At 36.4% G+C, this 20,654-nt stretch overlaps 1 protein-coding gene and 1 pseudogene across 1 annotated transcript; both read left to right on the top strand.

Moving 5' to 3' along the window:
• The first annotated feature begins 1,174 nt into the window (after positions 1 to 1,174).
• On the top strand, positions 1,175 to 2,464 carry LOC149171294 (mitogen-activated protein kinase kinase kinase 20 pseudogene; annotated as a pseudogene).
• Positions 2,465 to 16,178: 13,714 nt separating this feature from the next.
• Positions 16,179 to 17,466, top strand: LOC149171295 (mitogen-activated protein kinase kinase kinase 20-like). The gene is made up of 2 exons (XM_089425920.1): positions 16,179 to 17,244; positions 17,318 to 17,466. The coding sequence occupies exons 1-2, from the start codon at positions 16,179 to 16,181 to the stop codon at positions 17,464 to 17,466; spliced, it is 1,215 nt and encodes a 404-aa protein (XP_089282046.1).
• The last annotated feature ends 3,188 nt before the right edge of the window (positions 17,467 to 20,654 follow it).

The following is a 20,654-nucleotide window of genomic DNA, read 5'->3' on the forward strand; positions in this document are numbered from 1 at the left end:
ATGTAAGTTTTAGTTATACATTAATTTTCAGAGAGAAATCATCGTATGGCTGAAGCCCGCAGATTTTTACAATCAATATGGCCGAAGCCAGCAGAAGTTTTTACGGCCGAAGCCAGCAGAATTTTTTACGGCATAGCCGTTACAAATATCGCCGTAGCAAGGGGGCCTCAATATTTTAAAATTAGATTTTATTATTTTAATTTAAAAGGGAATCAATAATTTCAATAGAAGATGCATCTAGTTACTACATGTTCATGAAAGCTTGAACCTAAGTTGTGAGGGTAACAAGTGGTTTATCAAACCACTCAAACTAAGATTATTTAAATATTATTAATTAATGTGTTTTCTGTTTTTTAAATAATTGTGAAAATTAATTCAATATATTTTCAGGGGCGGGCCCGCTGAAGAAGCTATATATGTCATAATACAACTGTACATAGTACATTTGGCCGTGGCCCAAATATGCTACTGGCGCAGCCTCCCCAGGATTCGATATCAGCCTGGGGCATGTAAACCGACCACCCTGACCGTTCCAACATACACTCGCATGTAATAATTTATGTTTTGTGAAATCACCCCATAATAAAGAGATCATGATTTTTGGACAAAAATCTAACCATGCTCATAGTCAATATTGCCCAAACTACTAAATGATTCTAATAACTTAAATATCTTTAAATAACCACTACACAACCCACCGATTAGATGTGTCATTAATGTCACGTTACCTCACCATAGAACTTGCTATATTAATTGTTATAAAAACATTAATTTCCTGACCCCGTCGATATGGTAGGGGTTGTTGTTGTGAGTTGGGCATCCGTCTCCGACACTAGCGTACCAAATGCCTTTGAACGGCTCCTGTGCGGTGGACAATGTTTCGCTTTTGCATGCTTCTTTATGGCTGAAACGCCATGCAAGCGAGCCAATTGCGCTAACTCTACCACCTTCGAGCAAATAAAGGTAGAAAACAAAGGCAGCCTGTAGGGGACTTAGTCGGCCAAAAAAGCTAAAAGTCGGTGGCTGATTTGAAAAGCAACTCCAGCGTCTAAATGCCGCTTTGTGCGCCCGCCATTTTCTCACAGACCCTCTATAACCTTAGCACAGCACGCCGGAGGGTCTGCACGATTCAAAACACAAACATTCATCTTGTGTATTGTTGAGTGGGGCGGGAATGGAGACTCAAGTCGAGGAGGGATGGGTGAGGGGCACCATTATTGGGGTCGGAGCTCATGGGACAGTAAGCCTCGCCAAAAACAGCTGTAATGGCCACAGCTTTGCAGTCAAATCCACAGCTGGTTATAGTTGGGCATTGGATAATGAATACAAGATTTTGCGGTGTATGAATTCGCCATATATTGTTCGCTGCCTGGGGCACAATTACAGCGTCGTGAATGGTGTGGGGACGCACAATTTATTCATGGAGTACATTCCGGGTGGCAGTGTGGGGGATCTGCTGGTTAAGTTTGGTGGGCAGCTCGACGAATCCGTGATCAGAGCCTACACTCGTGGCATACTACGTGGGATCGATTACCTCCATAGGCAGGGGATTGTGCATTGTGATATCAAGGGCAAGAATGTTCTTGTGGGTGCCAATGGTGTGAAGCTTGCTGACTTTGGTTCTGCCAAGAGGCTTGGGGATAAGGAGGAGGGCCAGGAGACACTGCAATTAAGGGGGACTCCTCTGTGGATGGCTCCAGAGGCAGTGAACCAAGTGGAGCAGGGGCCTGCTTCTGATATTTGGTCTCTAGGCTGTACTGTACTGGAGATGGCCACTGGCAGGCCTCCATGGAGCAATGTTTCCAATCCCCTTAACGCGATGTATAAGATTGGATGCACAGAAGAACTACCAGAGTTGCCTGCACCGCTTTCACCTCAGATCCAGGATTTCCTAGAGAAATGTTTTCGGAGAGACCCCAAGAAGAGATGGACCAGTACAGAGCTTTTGAACCATCCTTTTCTAAACGAGGACTGCTCTGCCATGAAGGAAGAGGCCATTAGGGTTCCAGGGTCCCCAACCAGTAATTTGGATTTTGGGGATCATGTATGGAATTCCTACCAGAGTACTCACATTGCATCACTTGGCATCCCAAGCCCAACAGGGGAAACCAATGCAGAGGTCGATAGGTCAATTGAGCTTTGCCCAAGGCCTTCTCCTAGGCAGAGAGTGATGGGACTGGCCGCAGGTTGTAAATCTGGAGATGTGGCTGACTGGTCTAATTGGTCTGCAATTCCCCATGGTCAGTGGGTTGTTGTGAGTGTGACCACTTGCAGAGGCAACTGTCTGACTTCAGATAAACCTTTGTCAATATCAGACATTAGTACTGGTTCCTCCGTCAAGGAACTTCCATTCAGGGAAGAAAAATGCAGTGTCAACTTGGGAGCTGTCAACTGTGAAGAGTTGCGGCCAAGAGGTGAGCTGGATGGATGCTTGGATGCTGCAAACTCTTCAGCATGGCTTTAACATCAATTACCTTTCAGTATATACTCTGCATCATGATTGTAATAAGTGACTGGAGGCTTGTACAGTTATTCATATTGCATCATGATAGTAATAAGTGATTGGAAGCTTGTAAAGTTATTCATATGGTTGGATATTTAGGAAAGAGAACTGTGTAATGTATTTTTTGATCAAAAATCTATTACACAATTCTCTTCCGGAAATATCAACATCATGATTGTTTCCTGTGGTAGAGGCATGCCATTTGATGGATGAAGCTTGACATGGGTATGGAAACCAATGCAGAGGTTAATAGGTCAATTGAGCTTTGCCCAAGGCCTTCTCCTAGGCAAAGAGTGATGGGACTGGCCGCAGGTTGTAAATCTGTAGATGTGGCTGACTGGTCTAATTGGTCTGCAATTCCCCATGGTCAGTGGGTTGTTGTGAGTCTTGACCACTTGCAGAGGCAACTCTCTAACTTCAGATAAACCTTTATCAAAATCGACATGAGTAGTGATTCCTCCATCAAGGAGCTTCCATTCAAGAAGAACAATGCAGTGTCAACTTGGGAGCTGTCAACTGGGAAGAGTCAGAGCCAAGAGGTGAGCTGGATGAATGCTGGGACGTTTCAATCTCTGCATCAAAGCTTTGACATCCATCATTTTCCAGAGACTCTACATTATGATCGTTAAAAGTGATTGGAAGCTTCCATAGTTATTCATATAATTGGATATTTGGGGAAGAGAACTGTGTAATGAATTTTTGGTCAAAAATCTATTACACAATTCTCTTCAAGAAATATCCAACGAGATCATGATTGGAAAAGTGGTGCAGCATGCCATTTGATTGATAAAACTTGACACGGGTATGGAAATTCATTTCATAGCATTGCTGGTGATCCTGTCATCCATAATAAATCAGTACTTGCACAAACATTACATTATATTATTTCATGATAAGTGGACCTCTACCAATCAGGCAGAAGCAGCTCGCTGCTCCTGTTGTAGTAATCACTGCACAACTTTCTCATAGGTGTATGTTAAAAGGGCAATTGTACAGAGCAGATAATTAGCCCCTCTAAATTAGATCCAATATTACTTTCAATTCAGTTGTTTTGATACATATATGATTTGCTGATGACTGATTTCACTTGCATTATTGTACGTGAGAATCTTCTTGAGAAATTTCCTTTTTGGTTTGGCAAAAACATCATATATTTCATAGTTCAACCAGAACTGTCACCTGTCCCCATATCTTGACCACTGAATTTTGGGAGAAGTTTTACGAGTTACCACTGCATCACAGCATAAATGACCTTTTTAATGTTTTCTTAGCTTGAAGATAAAAAATATTGTTTAATAAAATATGGTTTAGTATTTTATTTTGAATTTTTAAAACCTTTCATTTATATGTTACTTATTTAATTAATTGCTACAAGTCAAATACCATCATCCATTTTTACCTCAAAACAAATCACAAATTAGCTTTCACTTTTCTAATCTAATTTAGTTGTGTATGATTCTTCCTCTCCATGCCAGATGAAAAGTTCTCGGTAAAAGAACTACCATGGATTAACTTTAAATAATAAAATGATTAACTTTCTTTATGAATAAGGATGAATTTTCTTATTAACACAAAATGTACCATACAAGTTATCTTTTGTAAATCGAATTCTATAAACATAGAAATACAAATTATTTCATATTGAATTTAGCTTAGCTCAAAGGCACTTATTCTCTGGTGCCCTGCAAACCGTCAGTTGATGTGAGATAGATGCCAAAAGGTCTGTTATTTCTTATTTCTAGTCATGTGGCACTAGCGTGTTTCTCACCAATGGCCTAACCACCTCAAAAATATTTCATTTGGACTACTACTCACATATCAACACTTGTTTTAAGATGCCTCAAGACAAGTTATATAACAAAATCTCAAACTCAATCTAAAACTCAAGTGTATCTTTGTCATCCACATTAACATTCTCATACATGTGAATCCATATGTTAATTACAACATTAACATAATACATTCATCTTCATCAACATTCAACACATATAAATTCACCAAGTAATTGCACACACAATATGGGAGGAGTGACCAACGGCCAAACCCCAAAATAATATGTATAACCTACAATCTTTAGAAGTGTTACAACAACTTAGTTTAGGTCTCCAACCAAGCTGCTTGACCAAAATATGATTCAACAATAATATAATGTCAAAAATCCACCTCACGGGTTGTTGCCACTAGAGTTTACAATAGTCGCACTTGTCACAAAACTTAAACCTACACTTCAAACTTGTCACACAACTTGCTTTGTTTATTTCGCATAAGACCGTAGCTTAGACCAAATCACAAAACCGATTCTTTGGTTCACTCTTTAACTTCCCAATTGGGAGAGCGAGCGCTACCCTGTCACAAGAATAAAATCCCAAAAACCAATTCCCTTCTCTCGTGTCATGCTCACTTATCCTCCTTGTTGTGATGTCTTCATGTGTGCCTTCGTGTTGGGCGCCTCCAGGGTACCATGCACATGAGTTGATACTCCATACTCTTCATAAAATACATAAACAACGGTGGATGTGAACTGATCTCGCCTTCCACCTCTTCAACCAAGCGCTTCAACTCTGGATCACATGGCTGACCTCCTCCTAAGTCACTTGTGGCTAAACTAGTCTCCTCCTTGGCCCGTTTGTACCAAGGCATATCCTCTTGGTTACACTCTTGGATGATAGGTTCCACCCTTGTGTCCTCACCAAAAATATCAGGCATCAATCCATCCTCCTCCAAATGATCTACTCTTGAATCCAAGCTTGCAATCTTGTCAATCAATACCATCATAATCTATGCATGATGTAAGAGAAGAGTATCCATCACATTCATATTCTCCTGAACATCACTTCCAAACTGTTCATCTACCATGTTAGACATATGAATAGAAGTCATCCTAATAGTCAAAACCATAATTCCCTTCAATGTCTTCACTACAATTGGGTCATGTCCTAATAGAATGAACAAACATCCCATGTGTGGAACTGACACTGCCTTCTTTGCAATCAAAAACTCATGTCTCAACACTGACTCATAGTTATTCAGATGGACAGTGGTGAAGCTCTCCTTTCCCTTCCAATCTCCAATATGAAGGGGTACATCTTCAACTATCTGAATCACATGCATCTCTTCTAAATTAACATCCTTGAAGGAAACCTGGACATGCTTGAATTTCAGTCTAAGCTCTCTCACCACATCTTCTCTTAGAAAGTTATGTGTAGCTCCATTGTCAAGCATAGCCATCATCTAAACAACATTAACATCCATAATCATAAAGTCAAGTTGAGTCCTCTCATGATCTTGTTTTGCGGTAGACTTCTTCATAGAAGTTGCACCCAAAACCTACAATACTTCAATTTTTGGTACTTCCTCTTGTCCCAAAGTAACCACCTTCTGCTTCTACAGGAAATTATTTGCCAAATGCTTCTTTGAACATATCCAACATGAAATAGGATTCTTTTCCTTTGTATTATTTATCTTCTTTACATCATCATCCTTGGAAAACTTCTTCACTTGGTCCTTCCTCTTATTTCCCTTATCACCACAACATCCTTCTTGATTCTAGACTCCCCTTCCTACCGAAAATCCAAAAGTTTATATGTTGTAGTGAAAGCCTCCACAAGATTCCATACATTCCATTTCCTCAAGTTAGTATGTGACCATGGTTGCAATCCTTTGATGAAATGGTACAATTAATCTTCATCCAATATCTCCTTGATCTCCAACATAAGGCCTAAGAACTCCTTGATGTATGCCTAAATCCTTCCCCTATGCTTTAGTGCCATAAGGTGATTCTTCGCTATCCATGCATGATTCCCAGGACCAAAATGCACATACAAAGTTTCCTTCAACCTTTCCCAAGTATAAATTCTATTCATGATATGACCAAATATCAAACACTCCACTTTGGTTCTCCAACAGAAGCTCAATGTTCTTATTAGATACATAGCAATAGAATTCACCTTAGCTTCATTCGAATTCCCAATCATTTTATCCAAGTACCACTTCACATCCCAATAGAAATTTCCCAACATCTTGGCACTTCTAGTGCCATCATATAGCTCAAGTTCCTTGATCTTTACTCCCATTGAAGTACTGACATTGCTTATCCTATTGTTCTTTTTGGTACTGAAACCATGTATGTCTACTCTTAGGACAAGGCTACAAGAGAATCCACTTCATCTATTTTTTTCTTCAAATGATAACCCCATGCATCATCCTAGGCTCGCTCCAATGTTTGTGCAATCCCCTAAAGCTCACTGATTCCATGAAAGAACACTTCCCTCATAGTTCCCATGCCATTTCCTATCTCTTCAAACTCATTCCCATGTTCTTGCATAACATCTATCATCTAGACCATCAATTCTTCCGTAGCAACAATTATCTCTACTAATTTGGAGCCACCCTGACTATCACTTGTCCTAGAGTCCACCACCTCAAATGAACTGCATTGCATAGTAACTTTTGTAGTAACTTGTTATGCTCAATTTTCATGATCAATTGATTTGATATATGGTTTGATACCGATTGTCATACCCCTAAATACTCTGCGCAATTTTAGGCACCTCATGATCTTTAGTTGTGTGACATTAGCATGTTTTTCACTATTGGGTCGACCACCTTGACAATACTTCACCCAAATTAGACCTCACAAATTAACTCTTGTTTCAAGATGTCTTAGACAAGTTATACTATAAAATATCAAACTCAATCTAAAACCCGAGTGTATCTTTGTCATCCACATTAACATTCTCATACATGTGTATTCATATGTTAATTATAGCATTAACCTCATCATAATGCATTCATCTTCATCATCATATGTTAAATAAAAAACTACTTTTTCAACTTATCTCCCTACAATTTTACTCAAATTTCAAGCAGGAACACTCGTTTGATGCATAATTTAATATTGCATCCAAAGAGCACCCATGTTGCATACTTTCGATGGACCCTACTACACAAAAAATGTTAAATACATGAAAGAACATGATTGCAATCATGTTCTTTCATGTATTTCATGTTTTTCGTGTAGTAGGGTCCATCGAAAGTATGCAACATGGGTACTCCTTGGATGCAAAATTAATTTTTGCATCCAATGAGTGCTCCTGTTTGAAATTTGAGTAAAATTATAGAGAGATAAGTTGAAAATATGGGTTGAAAAAACAATTTTTTATTTTTTCCCTTAAAGATTTCATGAGGTAATCTAATCTTATTTTATTATTTCCACTAATATTTTATAATATTCCTTAGGAGGCCCATTTTAGACCTCAAAATTTCTCTAATGACACATGTCGAGCTATCTTGATCTCATCTTAGTTGGTCTTGTGTTTCTATCATCATGCCCAATCATCTTGGCTAATTCATCTCATGTGTGTAAGCCACTAAGCTCACGTGGAAACCCCAAAGTTCCTATAAACATCACAAGTAATGTCACATTTCCTGCGATGGTAATTTCATTGCACTCACACCTCTTCATTTATGTGCACATTCCTCGTGAGGGCCTAACACAAGGTGTTAGGAACAATTATTATTATTATTATTATTTAATCTTGGTTTGAGTGGGAGCTTATGTAGAAGGAAATCGTGTTGCAAGAAAATGGAGAACACGTCTGTATAAAAAATGAATAATTTTAATGGCACTAACTTTGAGTTATCAAATCTCAAGATGAAGAATCTTCTCATAAATTGAGATCTATGGTTGGAGTATATAGAACCTGTTAGGCACCTATACTACTAGTGTAACCCCTTATTGTTATTAGTACAACCCCCTTATTATATTGTTGTACTCGTGTAGTCCCCCATATTGTTATTACTGTGCCCCATAGAAGCCCATTATTGTTATTATTGTGCCCTTACATTATTATTGTTATGCCGACTCTGATTATATTATGACCCCTTATACTCCTATACATAGAAATGAGGTCTTGTCATTTGTATCATTTAAGAATTGTTCATTTGTGTAATGTAAAGGAGGTTTCCACCTCGAAGAGGTTTATTTCTAAGGCGTTGATATATCTTTTCTATCTTTTTGTGAGCTGGTTTCATAAAATTTGGTATCAGAGCTTTGGATTCTAGGGTTTCATTGCTCCAAAAAGGTTATCGTGGAATTTTCGTTATAAATTTTTCGCTACAAAGTTTCAGAAGCTAAAAACAAACTCATTTGAGAAGAGATCATTCTGAACCTCGGGTCCGAATTTCAAATCTTGTCTCGCTATATTTTCGGAGATATGATCTGAGGAATTTAGGGTTTTTGCAAGCTCCAGAATTTCATCTAAAACAGGTCATCGTGGAATTTTCGCTATAACTCTTTCGTTATGAAGTTTCAGAATCTAAAACTAAAACCCATTTGAGAAGAATCGGTCTGAAAGTTGGCTCTGAATTTCAGATTTTGTTTCGCTATATTTGCGGAGATATAGGCCAAGGAATTTAGGGTTTCTGCAGGCTCTCTAATTACATCCCAAACAAGTGACCTGGGGAAAACCGTCATAACTGTCTCTTTGAGCATCAGATTGAAGTTTCGTAAGAAGTTACAGAAATAGAACAGATTGTAGTGTTCTTTGTATATTTTTCAGATCTGAAGGTCAGAACAGTGATATGTGGCACTTCATACAAATTCGCTCTTCTGTAACAGTAAATAATGAGGTCATCTTGGTAGATTGTGCATAACTCTTTCTTGGAGAATCCAATTTCGATCAGACTGGTGACATTGGAAAAAGGACGCAGAGGGCTACTGCGGGTCACAATTTCAAAACTGAAAGATCCAAAATTACAAAGTTACAGTCAGTTCAAGATCGAGCTCCTAAAATCAAGAAAATGCAATATGAGGAAGTTTGATGGCAAGGATCCAGTAAATTAGATACTACAATTAGAGCAATATTTTGATCTACATGAGGTGCAACTGTTACAAAAGGTACGTATTGCATCTTCATATTTAGAACCGGATCAATTTTTATGGTACAAAGGGCTTTGTTCTCGTAAACAACTTGTTACATGGTCAATTTTCACGGAGGAAATGATAGCACATTAAGAGGATACAAAGAGAAACACCTTATTTAGAGAAACACCACAACAATTGGAAGAAAAAAGAGAAAAAGGGCTTTGTAACAAAGTGGAAAGAAAAATTATGGCAATAAGGAAGTCTACCCCTCACAACTATAAATATGGAAGTTTTGTTTCTCCTAGCTTTCCACAAGCTACAAGGGTTACACCACAACAATTGGAAGCAAAAAGAGAAAAAGGGCTTTGTTACAATTGTGATAACAAATACATTAAAGGTCATAAGTGTGCTGAGAAGAAATTATTTTACATTGATTGTGGAAAGGAGGAAGAAAAGGAGCAAGAAATGTCAAAAGAAGAGGATAGACACCAGGAACCAACCCAAGAGAAAGAAGAAATGAATCCAGCCATATCTTGTAAAGCATTGGAAAGAATTACTACTCCTCAAACTCTTAAGTTAGAAGGGAATATCAAGAAGAAAAAGGTTCAAGAAGTGAAAGACCACATCAAGAAAAAAGAAATTAATCTGACCATATCTTGTAACGCATTGGCCGGAATTACCACTCCTCAAACTATCAAGATAGAAGTACATATCAAGAAGAAAAATGTTCAAGAAGTGAAAGATCACATAGAGCATCAAGAAATGAATATGACCATATCTTGTAATGCACTAGAAGAAATTACCACTCCTCAAACTCTCAAGATAGAAGGACATATCAAGAAGAAAAAGGTTCAAGCAATGAAAGATCACATCGAGCATCAACAACAAGTTCTCCAACTTTTAAAGGATAACGCAACTTTGGTGCAGAATCAAATGAAACAACAGGTAGATCAACATCGCAGTGAAAAAAGTTTTGATGTAGGTGATTGGGTATTTTTACGCCTACCTCTCAAGCCAGCTATTTATGAGAAGAAAATGTTGACAATACTACATGCACTTAAGAAAGGGCGGCCTTACCCAATGTGAAGACACTTCAAGGTAAAAATGGATCATGATAGTCTTAAATACTTTTTAGAACAAATATTATCTTTAGAAAAACAGAAAAAATGGGTCACAAATATGTTGGGTTATGAGTTTGACATCATCTATAGAAAAGGGAAGCAACATTTTGTTGCATATGCACTCTCAAGAAAGGATGGCGATGTGGAAGCATTGTTTGTGCTATTTCTATTATCCAACTAAATTGGATAAACTAAGCAAGGGATGAATGGAAGAAGGACGAAGAAGTGTGGCCACTCATTCAAAAGTTGCAGAAGATTCCAATTCAAACAATATTGCCAGAACTTGAAGAGGAAGGAAAAATCATATTGGAAACTGGATCAGTCATAGAAACAAGAATCCGACAGCTACAAAATCGATCAATTTCAGAGTATCTCATCAAGTGGAAGAACTTACCCACTAAAGATTCCACATGGGAGGGCAAGAATTTTATACATAAGCATCAAAAACTACTGAAGCGTTGAGAACAATGCTTTTTGAAGGAGAGGGGCATGTTAGGTACCTATACTACTAGTGTAACCCCTTATTGTTATTAGTACAACCCCCTTATTATATTGTTGTACCCATGTAGTTCCCATATTGTTATTATTGTGCCCTTACATTATTATTGTTATGTAGGCTCTGATTATATTATGACCCCTTAGACTCCTATATATAGAAAGGAGGTCTTGTCATTTGTATCATCTATGAATTGTTCATTTGTATAATGTAAAGGAGGTTGCCCCCTCAAAGAGGCTTATTTCTAAGGTGTTGATCTATCTTTTCTATCTTTTTGTGAGCTGGTTTCATAACATTTGATATCAGAGCTTTGGATTCTAGGGTTTCGTTGCTCCAAAAAGGTCATCATAGAATTTTCACTATAACGTTTTCGCTACAAAGTTTCAGAAGCTAAAAAACAAAACCATTTGAGAAGAGATCGTTCTGAACCTCAGGTCCAAATTTCAGATCTTGTCTCACTATATTTTCAGAGATATGATCTGAGGAATTTAGGGCTTTGCAAGCTCCAGAATTTCATCTAAAACAGGTCCTCGTGGACTTTTAGCTATAACTCTTTCGCTATGAAGTTTTAGAAGCTAAAACTAAAATTCATTTAAGAAGAAATCGGTTTGAATCTTTCCTTCGAATTTCAGATCTTGTTTCGTATATTTGTGGAGATATGGGCCATGGAATTTAGGGTTTCTACAGGCTCCCGAATTACATCCCAAACAGGTGACTTGGGGAAAACCGTCATAACTATATCTCTGAGTATCAGATCGAAATTTTGTAAGAAGGTGCAGAAAGAGAACGGATTTTAGTATTCTATTTTTCAGATCCGAAGGTCAAAACAGTGATATGTGGCACTTCATACAAATTCGCTCTTCTGTAACGGTATATAAAGAGGTCATCTTGGTAGATTGTGCATAATTCTTTCTTGGAGAATCCAATTTCGATCAGACTGGTGACATTGGAAAAAGGACGCAGAGGGCTACTGTGGGTCACAATTTCAAAATTGAAAGATCCAAAATTACAGAGTTACAGTCAGTTCCAGATTGAACTCCTAAAATTAAGAAAAGGCGATATGAGGAAGTTTGATGGCAAGGATCCAGTAAATTAGATACTACAGTTAGAGCAATATTTTGATCTACATGAGGTGCAAAAACTATGAAACTTATGACAATGTTATTTAGCATAAGAGAAAATATTAAAAAATATAAATAAATTATAATAAATATATTTGTTTTTAATTTAATGTGATTTTGTATATTATCTTTTAAATTATTTAATAAATTATATAATTAATATTTTAATATAAATTTAATTCATTTAACAAAACTAGATGGTCAGAACGTGATCAAATCTTAATGATGTAACTAATATGAATGACAATTTCACTGTAAAATTAAATTTAACAATAAATAATAAAATTCTATATATAATAAAATTAAATTTATATAATAAATAAATTAACTATAAAATCAATACTTTAATATAAATTTGATTGATTCAACAAAATTATATTTGAGAATAAATAATAAAATTCCACATACAATAAAATATAATTCAATATCACATATATTATTACAAGTTTTATATAAAATATGTTTCTAGCAATTCATTTACATTTACAGAAAATAATTATATTAAAATAATAAATAACATATTTTTTTTTAATTTCAAATACTAAATTGGTGTGACTACTTCTAATACCACCAACCTAATTGAATTGGATTCAACCTACACAAATGATAATGATATTACATATTTAGGAGAAAAACAAAGAAATAATGGTTTATAGATCAAATAATGGTTCATAGATCTTGTATGTTCATTACTTGGTCTATAGTATATACTATGTGTGGAGATGATAAAAAGGTAAAGAGGAAAAAAAAAAACCTAATTGTGTTTTGCAAGAGTTTATTTTTTAGTTATCTCTTAATTATAAATAATATATAAAATATACGTTGTTGTATCTAATTTTATATATAGTATATAATATGTATGCTTAAATTACTATAAATTAATATAGTGTTTGTAAACTTATACCAACTTTATTTGTATTCGAATTATTATAATATAAATAACATTTCTATATATATATATATATATCTTTTCCCCACTAATTTCTCCTTAAAACTAGCTCATTCAAATTTAACCAAGCTACCACCCGTATTTATGAGAGCACATAATGAGCACTCACATTTTGGAACTCTAAGTTTCTTTTGTGAAGTGGTAATGAAAAGAGAGAATGGTTAAGCAATTCATTTACCATTTGAAAAAAGGAATATTTGATGGGGCTTTCTCAACCATGTATTTAAATATTGTTGAAGATGATGATCTTGCTTTTTGAAGTAAGCAACAAAGATTCCTATTTATTTTAAGTTATTGCTAGACTTTCTATGCCATCTACCATCACAATTTTTAAATATTTTCGTTTTGAACTAAGTTTGGATAATTTTTTTATAATTTATCTTTCCTAAGTATTTATTTCATAATAAGTTAGTTTCTTACTTGAGTGCATCTTCATTCTCAAAAAAATATTGTTTTCCCTCAGATAAAATGTAGTTTAAATTGATTTCATTTATATAGATTCAATTTAAAGTTATTTAGAGCAATATTCCTGCTTCAATCAACTTGTAAAACTTAAGTTGTGGTTGCATCATTGATCTTCATGGTTAGTTATATATATATATATATATATATATATATATATATATCTATCTCTCTCTCTCTCTCTCTATATATATATATATATATATTATGTGTGTGTGTTTGGAAGAAAAAGTAATAAAAAGTAAAACAAGTCACTTACTTCCCAATAAAATAAAGAATGAAGATGTGTAATTCATTCAATTCTTAATGTAAAATTGGTATGAGGCATTTAAAAAATATTAATAATAACAACAATATTCAATGTGTGTTATAAATAAAATATTGCACTAAGGTTAAGTAATATTGACATATATTTAAAACTATTAATAATAGACAAATATTTTAATATGAACAATATGCTTCATTAATTAAATATTTTAATGTCTATATTAAGTAAAATATTTCAATATCCTTTATGTATATGTTATAAAAGAAATTAAAAATATATAAAAAAAAAATTATGATTAAAACATTGTAAAATATTTCAAGTAGTCTTACTATTTTACATTTTGGTGATTTTTCAAGTCTATTTGAAGGTCAATTTAGTCTAAAATCTAGCAAAGGCATGTTGAAATGACAAATCTATATTGTATAGTATACATAATTCAAATATCTAAAAAGACTTTCAAGATATTATATCCATTTATACATTCAAAAATATAATTTAACTAATAAAAAAATAAACATAATCCAACTAAATTACTAAAAAAACATATAAATTACTAAAAAACATAAATTTCTTGAAATGTAATTTTTTCCCCAAAAAAATTATAAATTAAAAAATTTAATCTCTCACCAAATAATAAATCAGTAATTAAAATTGATTTATACTATATATATATATATATATATCAAGAGGGAAGTGCATCCCCGCTAAAAAAGTATCATACAACACAGATCGCCGAAGCGAATAGATATATACGTCATTCACCGATACAAATATCGCCAAAACGAGCAAATATACGTCTCCACCTTTTGGAATTTAGGCATCGGTTCCCCAATTTAGTACAATTTAGTAGTGGAATGCCAAAGGAATCTGAAGCATAATTCTTTTGAGATACATCTAACGCACACGGATGCACATGGATTGCGTGGTTCGGTATTCTTATCAGAGGAATCTAAAGCATAATTCTTTCTAGATACTTCTAGTGGCGCGTTAAAAGCACCTCCCGACAAGACAATGATCAATGATTTTTTTTAATTAATTCCAAAAGTTCAGTAGATTTAATAGTTGAGAGTATGAGTTTTGTTTTAAGAAGGTATTAGATTAAAAGCAAAATAGAGTATGTAAGTTTTAGCTGTGGTGGTTTAATTGTGATTTTAAAATTAGATTTTATTATTTTAATTTAAATAGGAATCAATAATTTCAATGCAAGATGTATTTAGTTACAACATGTCTATAAAAGTTTGAACTTAAGTTGTAAGGGTAATAAGTGGTTCACCAAACCACTCAAACTAAGATTATTTAAATAAATATTATATTGTTATTATTAATTAATGTGTTTTTTGTTTTTTAAATAATTTTGAAAATTAATCCAATATATTATGATAAGATGTTTTGTAAAAATACACTGTAGTGAAGAAGTCATGGTTTTTGAACAAAAATCTAACCATTTTTTTTTTCTTTAGTGGGGGAGAGAATCCCCGCTAAAGAATCATAATACATCTTATATCGCGGAAGCGAGCAGATTCATCATACAATATTTATCGCCGAAGCGAGCAGATTCATCATACAATATTTATCGCCGGAGCGAGCAGAATACGTCATCATACGTCATCATCGAGCAGAATACGTCATCATCAATCACATTACATCATCCTCAAACACATGCGTGAACATCGAAATGCTGCAGCAACAATGCGCATCGCGCAGGATTCGAACGTACATACGTAAACATCGAAATGCTGCAGCAGCAATGCGCATCGCGCAGGATTCAAACGTGAGTGAGATGCGAAAGCCAACCGCCCCAACCACCACATCATTAACCATACTAATAGTTAATGTTGCCAAACTAAATAAGATCTCCAAATGATTTCAATAACTTAAATATCTTTAAATAACCATTACACAAACCACCGATTAAATGTGTCGTTAATGTCACGTTACCTCACCAGAGAAAAAAATTTAACTTCTATATTAATTGTTATAAAAACATTAATTTCCTGACCCCGTCGATATGGTAGGGGTTGTTGTTGTGAGTTGGGCATCCGTCTCCGACACTAGCGTACCAAATGCCTTTGAACGGCTCCTGTGCGGTGGACAATGTTTCGCTTTTGCATGCTTCTTTATGGCTGAAACGCCATGCAAGCGAGCCAATTGCGCTAACTCTACCACCTTCGAGCAAATAAAGGTAGAAAACAAAGGCAGCCTGCAGGGGACTTAGTCGGCCAAAAAAGCTAAAAGTCGGTGGCTGATTTGAGAAGCAACTCCAGCGTCTGAATGCCGCTTTGTGCGCCCGCCATTTTCTCACAGACCCTCTATAACCTTACCACAGCACGCCGAAGGGTCTGCACGATTCAAAACACAAACATTCATCTTGTGTATTGTTGAGTGGGGCGGGAATGGAGACTCAAGTCGAGGAGGGATGGGTGAGGGGCACCATTATTGGGGTCGGAGCTCATGGGACAGTAAGCCTCGCCAAGAACATCTGTAATGGCCACATCTTTGCAGTCAAATCCACAGCTGGTTATAGTTGGGCATTGGATAATGAATACAAGATTTTGCGGTGTATGAATTCTCCATACGTTGTTCGCTGCCTGGGGCACAATTACAGCGTCGTGAATGGTGTGGGGACGCACAATTTATTCATGGAGTACATTCCGGGTGGCAGTGTGGGTGATCTGCTGGTTAAGTTTGGTGGGCAGCTCGACGAATCCGTGATCAGAGCCTACACTCGTGGCATCCTACGTGGGATCGATTACCTCCATAGGCAGGGGATTGTGCATTGTGATATCAAGGGCAAGAATGTTCTTGTGGGTGCCAATGGTGTGAAGCTTGCTGACTTTGGTTCTGCCAAGAGGCTTGGGGATAAGGAGGAGGGCCAGGAGACACTGCAATTAAGGGGGACTCCTCTGTGGATGGCTCCAGAGGCAGTGAACCAAGTAGAGCAGGGGCCTGCTTCTGATATTTGGTCTCTCGGCTGTACTGTACTGGAGATGGCCACTGGCAGGCCTCCATGGAGCAATGTTTCCAATCCCCTTACTGCGATGTATAAGATTGGATGCACAGAAGAACTACCAGAGTTGCCTGCATCGCTTTCACCTCAGATCCAGGATTTCCTAGAGAAATGTTTTCGGAGAGACCCCAAGAAGAGATGGACCAGTACAGAGCTTTTGAACCAGCCTTTTCTAAACGAGGACTGCTCTACCATGAAGGAAAAGGCCTTTAGGGTTCCAGGGTCCCCCACCAGTAATTTGGATTTTGGGGATCATGTATGGAATTCCTACCAGAGTACTCACATTCCATCACTTGGCGTCCCAAGCCCAACAGGGGAAACCAATGCAGAGGTCGATAGGTCAATTGAGCTTTGCCCAAGGCCTTCTCCTAGGCAGAGAGTGATGGGACTGGCCACAGGTTGTAAATCTGGAGATGTGGCTGACTGGTCTAATTGGTCTGCAATTCCCCATGGTCAGTGGGTTGTTGTGAGTCGTGACCACTTGCAGAGGCAACTCTCTGACTTCAGATAAACTGTCAATATCAGACATTAGTACTGGTTCCTCCGTCAAGGAACTTCCATTCAGGGAAGAAAAATGCAGTGTCAACTTGGGAGCTGTCAACTGTGAAGAGTTGCAGCCAAGAGGTGAGCTGGATGGAGGCTTGGATGCTGCAAACTCTGCAGCATGGCTTTAACATCAATTATCTTTCAGTATATACTCTGCATCATGATTGTAATAAGTGACTGGAGGCTTGTACAGTTATTCATATTGCATCATGATAGTAATAAGTGATTGGAAGCTTGTAAAGTTATTCATATGGTTGGATATTTAGGAAAGAGAACTGTGTAATGTATTTTTTAATCAAAAATCTATTACACAATTCTCTTCCGGAAATATCAATAACATCATGATTGTTTCCTGTGGTAGCAGCATGCCATTTGATTGATGAAGCTTGACATAGGTATGGAAACCAATGCAGAGGTTAATAGGTCAATTGAGCTTTGCCCAAGGCCTTCTCCTAGGCAAAAAGTGATGGGACTGGCCGCAGGTTGTAAATCTGTAGATGTGGCTGACTGGTCTAATTGGTCTGCAATTCCCCATGGTCAGTGGGTCGTTGTGAGTCTTGACCACTTGCAGAGGCAACTCTCTAACTTCAGATAAACCTTTATCAAAATCGACATGAGTAGTGATTCCTCCATCAAGGAGCTTCCATTCAAGAAGAACAATGCAGTGTGCAGTGTCAACTTGGGAGCTGTCAACTGGGAAGAGTCAGAGCCAAGAGGTGAGCTGGATGAATGCTGGGACGTTTCAATCTCTGCATCACAGCTTTGACATCAATCATTTTCCAGAGACTCTGCATTATGATTGTTAAAAGTGATGGGAAGCTTTCATAGTTATTCATATAATTGGATATTTCGGGAAGAGAACTGTGTAATGAATTTTTGGTCAAAAATCTATTACACAATTCTCTTCCACAAATATCCAACAAGACCATGATTGGAAAAGGGGTGCAGCATGCCATTTGATTGATAAAACTTGACACGGGTATGGAAATTCATTTCATAGCATTGCTGGTGGTGATCCTGTCATCCATAATAAATCGGTACTTGCACAAACATTACATTAGATTATTTCATGATAAGTGGACCTCTACCAATCAGGCAGAAGCAGCTTGCTGCTCCTGTTGTAGTAATCTGTTCACTGCACAATTTTCTCATAGGTGTAGGTTGAAAGGGCAACTGTACAGAGCAGATAATTAGCCCCTCTAAATTAGATCCAATATTACTTTCAATTCAGTTGTTTTGATACATATATTATTTCCTGATGACTGATTTCACTTGCATTATTGTACGTGTGAATCTTCTTGAGAAATTTCCTTTTTGGTTCGGCAAAAACATCATATATTTCATAGTTCAACCAGAACTGTCACCTGTCCACATATCTTGACCACTGAATTTTGGGAGAAGTTTTACGAGCTACAGAAAGTATTTTCTTAATTATTAATATGGGTTATAAAAACTTGAATTTAGGATTTTTTTTAAGAGTTTTTATATGGGATTGGAAAGTGATTTGAATATTAAAATTTTTATCGTTGAGGAGAATGATTATTATTAAAATATTCTTTTTTAATAATTGGTTTATTTAAAAAAAATTGTACTATAAATGATTAAAGATTGTTGGATAGGTGTGTGATATATTTTCACATTTGTAGTAGAGTAGAGGATAATGCAAAGTTATGGTCGAGAATAAATGAAATGCAGAGTAATAGCATGTAATGGATGCTAAGCAGTAGCACTTAGTTGATTATTTGATTGTGGTTTCCAACATAAAGAATTGGAAAACCTTAAATGGTTTATGGTTTTCTTATGCCTATTTATCCAATGCTAGGGTTGGAGGAAAACAAACATAGCTTAAGTTTTAACTTACTAATATGTTGCTGAAAATTTTCAGCAATCCTTATGCTCCTTAGATTTTGTGTTGTAACTATTTAGTTGGCAAGTAATACATTGAGTGTGCTTTATAGTGTGAGTGTTTTTTTTCAAAGAGTTTTTCCTAGGAAATCGTGTTGTTAATGGTTTGTTGCTTATTTTATTTATTTGCAACCATAATGTTATAAATTTCCACACATTCTTCTCTCATAGATTAGTGTAGGAAGCATATTCCTAACCTTTGCTTCCTTTCATTTAGTATAAGAGCCTAATCACCTCATATCCAAGGTGTCATGCCCCTAGAGATTTTGCATGGTTTTAGGCATTCTATGATCTCTAGTCATGTGGCACTAGCGTGTTTCTCACCAATGGCCCAACCACCTCAAAAATATTTCATTTGGACTACTCTTCACAAATCAACACTTGTTTTAAGATGCCTCAAGACAAGTTATATAACAAATTCTCAAACTCAATCTAAAACTCAAGTGTATCTTTGTCATCCACATTAACATTCTCATACATGTGAATCCATATGTTAATTACAACATTAACATAATACATTCATCTTCATCAACATTCAACACATATAAATTCACCAAGTAATTGCACACACAATATGGGAGGAGTGACCAACGGCGAAACTCCAAAATAATATGTATAACCTACAATCTTTAGAAGTGTTACAACAACTTAGTTTAGGTATCCAACCAAGCTGCTTGACCAAAATATGATTCAACAATAATATAATGTCAAAAATCCACCTCAGGGGTTGTTGCCACTAGAGTTTACATTAGTCGCACTTGTCACAAAACTTAAACCTACACTTCAAACTTGTCACACAACTTGCTTTGTTTATTTCGCATAAGACTGTAGCTTAGACCAAATCACAAAACCAATTCTTTGGTTCACTCTTTAACTTCCCAATTGGGAGAGTGAGCGCTACCCTGTCACAAGAATAAAATCCCAAAAACCAATTCCCTTCTCTGGTGTCATGCTCACTTATCCTCCTTGTTGTGATGTCTTCATGTGTGCCTTCGTGTTGGGTGCCTCCAGGGTACCATGCACATGAGTTGATACTCCAACAATGAGTTGATACTCCATAATTCTTCATAAAATACATAAACAACGGTGGATGTGAACTGATCTCGCCTTCCACCTCTTCAACCAAGCGCTTCAACTGTGGATCACATGGTTGACCTCCTCCTAAGTCACTTGTGGCTAAACTAGTCTCCTCCTTGGCCCATTTGTACAAAGGCATATTCTCTTCGCTACACTCTTGGATGATAGGTTCCACCCTTGTGTCCTCACCAAAAATATCAGGCATCAATCCATCCTCCTCCAAATGATCTACTCTTGAATCCAAGCTTGCAATCTTGTCAATCAAGACCATCATAATCTATGCATGATGGAAGAGAAGAGTATCCATCACATTCATATTCTCCTGAACATCACT

Source organism: Pinus tabuliformis, chromosome 4_2 (genome assembly GCF_031772625.1).
Source record: "Pinus tabuliformis cultivar Carrire ecotype Pingquan chromosome 4_2, CPIR1, whole genome shotgun sequence".
NCBI classification, from domain to species: Eukaryota; Viridiplantae; Streptophyta; class Pinopsida; order Pinales; family Pinaceae; genus Pinus; species Pinus tabuliformis.

Excerpts from the sequence above, each read along its gene's own strand:
- LOC149171295 (XM_089425920.1), top strand. The coding sequence starts at position 16,179 with ATGGAGACTCAAGTCGAGGAGGGATGGGTGAGGGGCACCATTATTGGG. Across the intron at positions 17,245-17,317 it reads TTGGTCTGCAATTCCCCATG|ACATTAGTACTGGTTCCTCC; the intron begins GTCAGTGGGTTG and ends TGTCAATATCAG.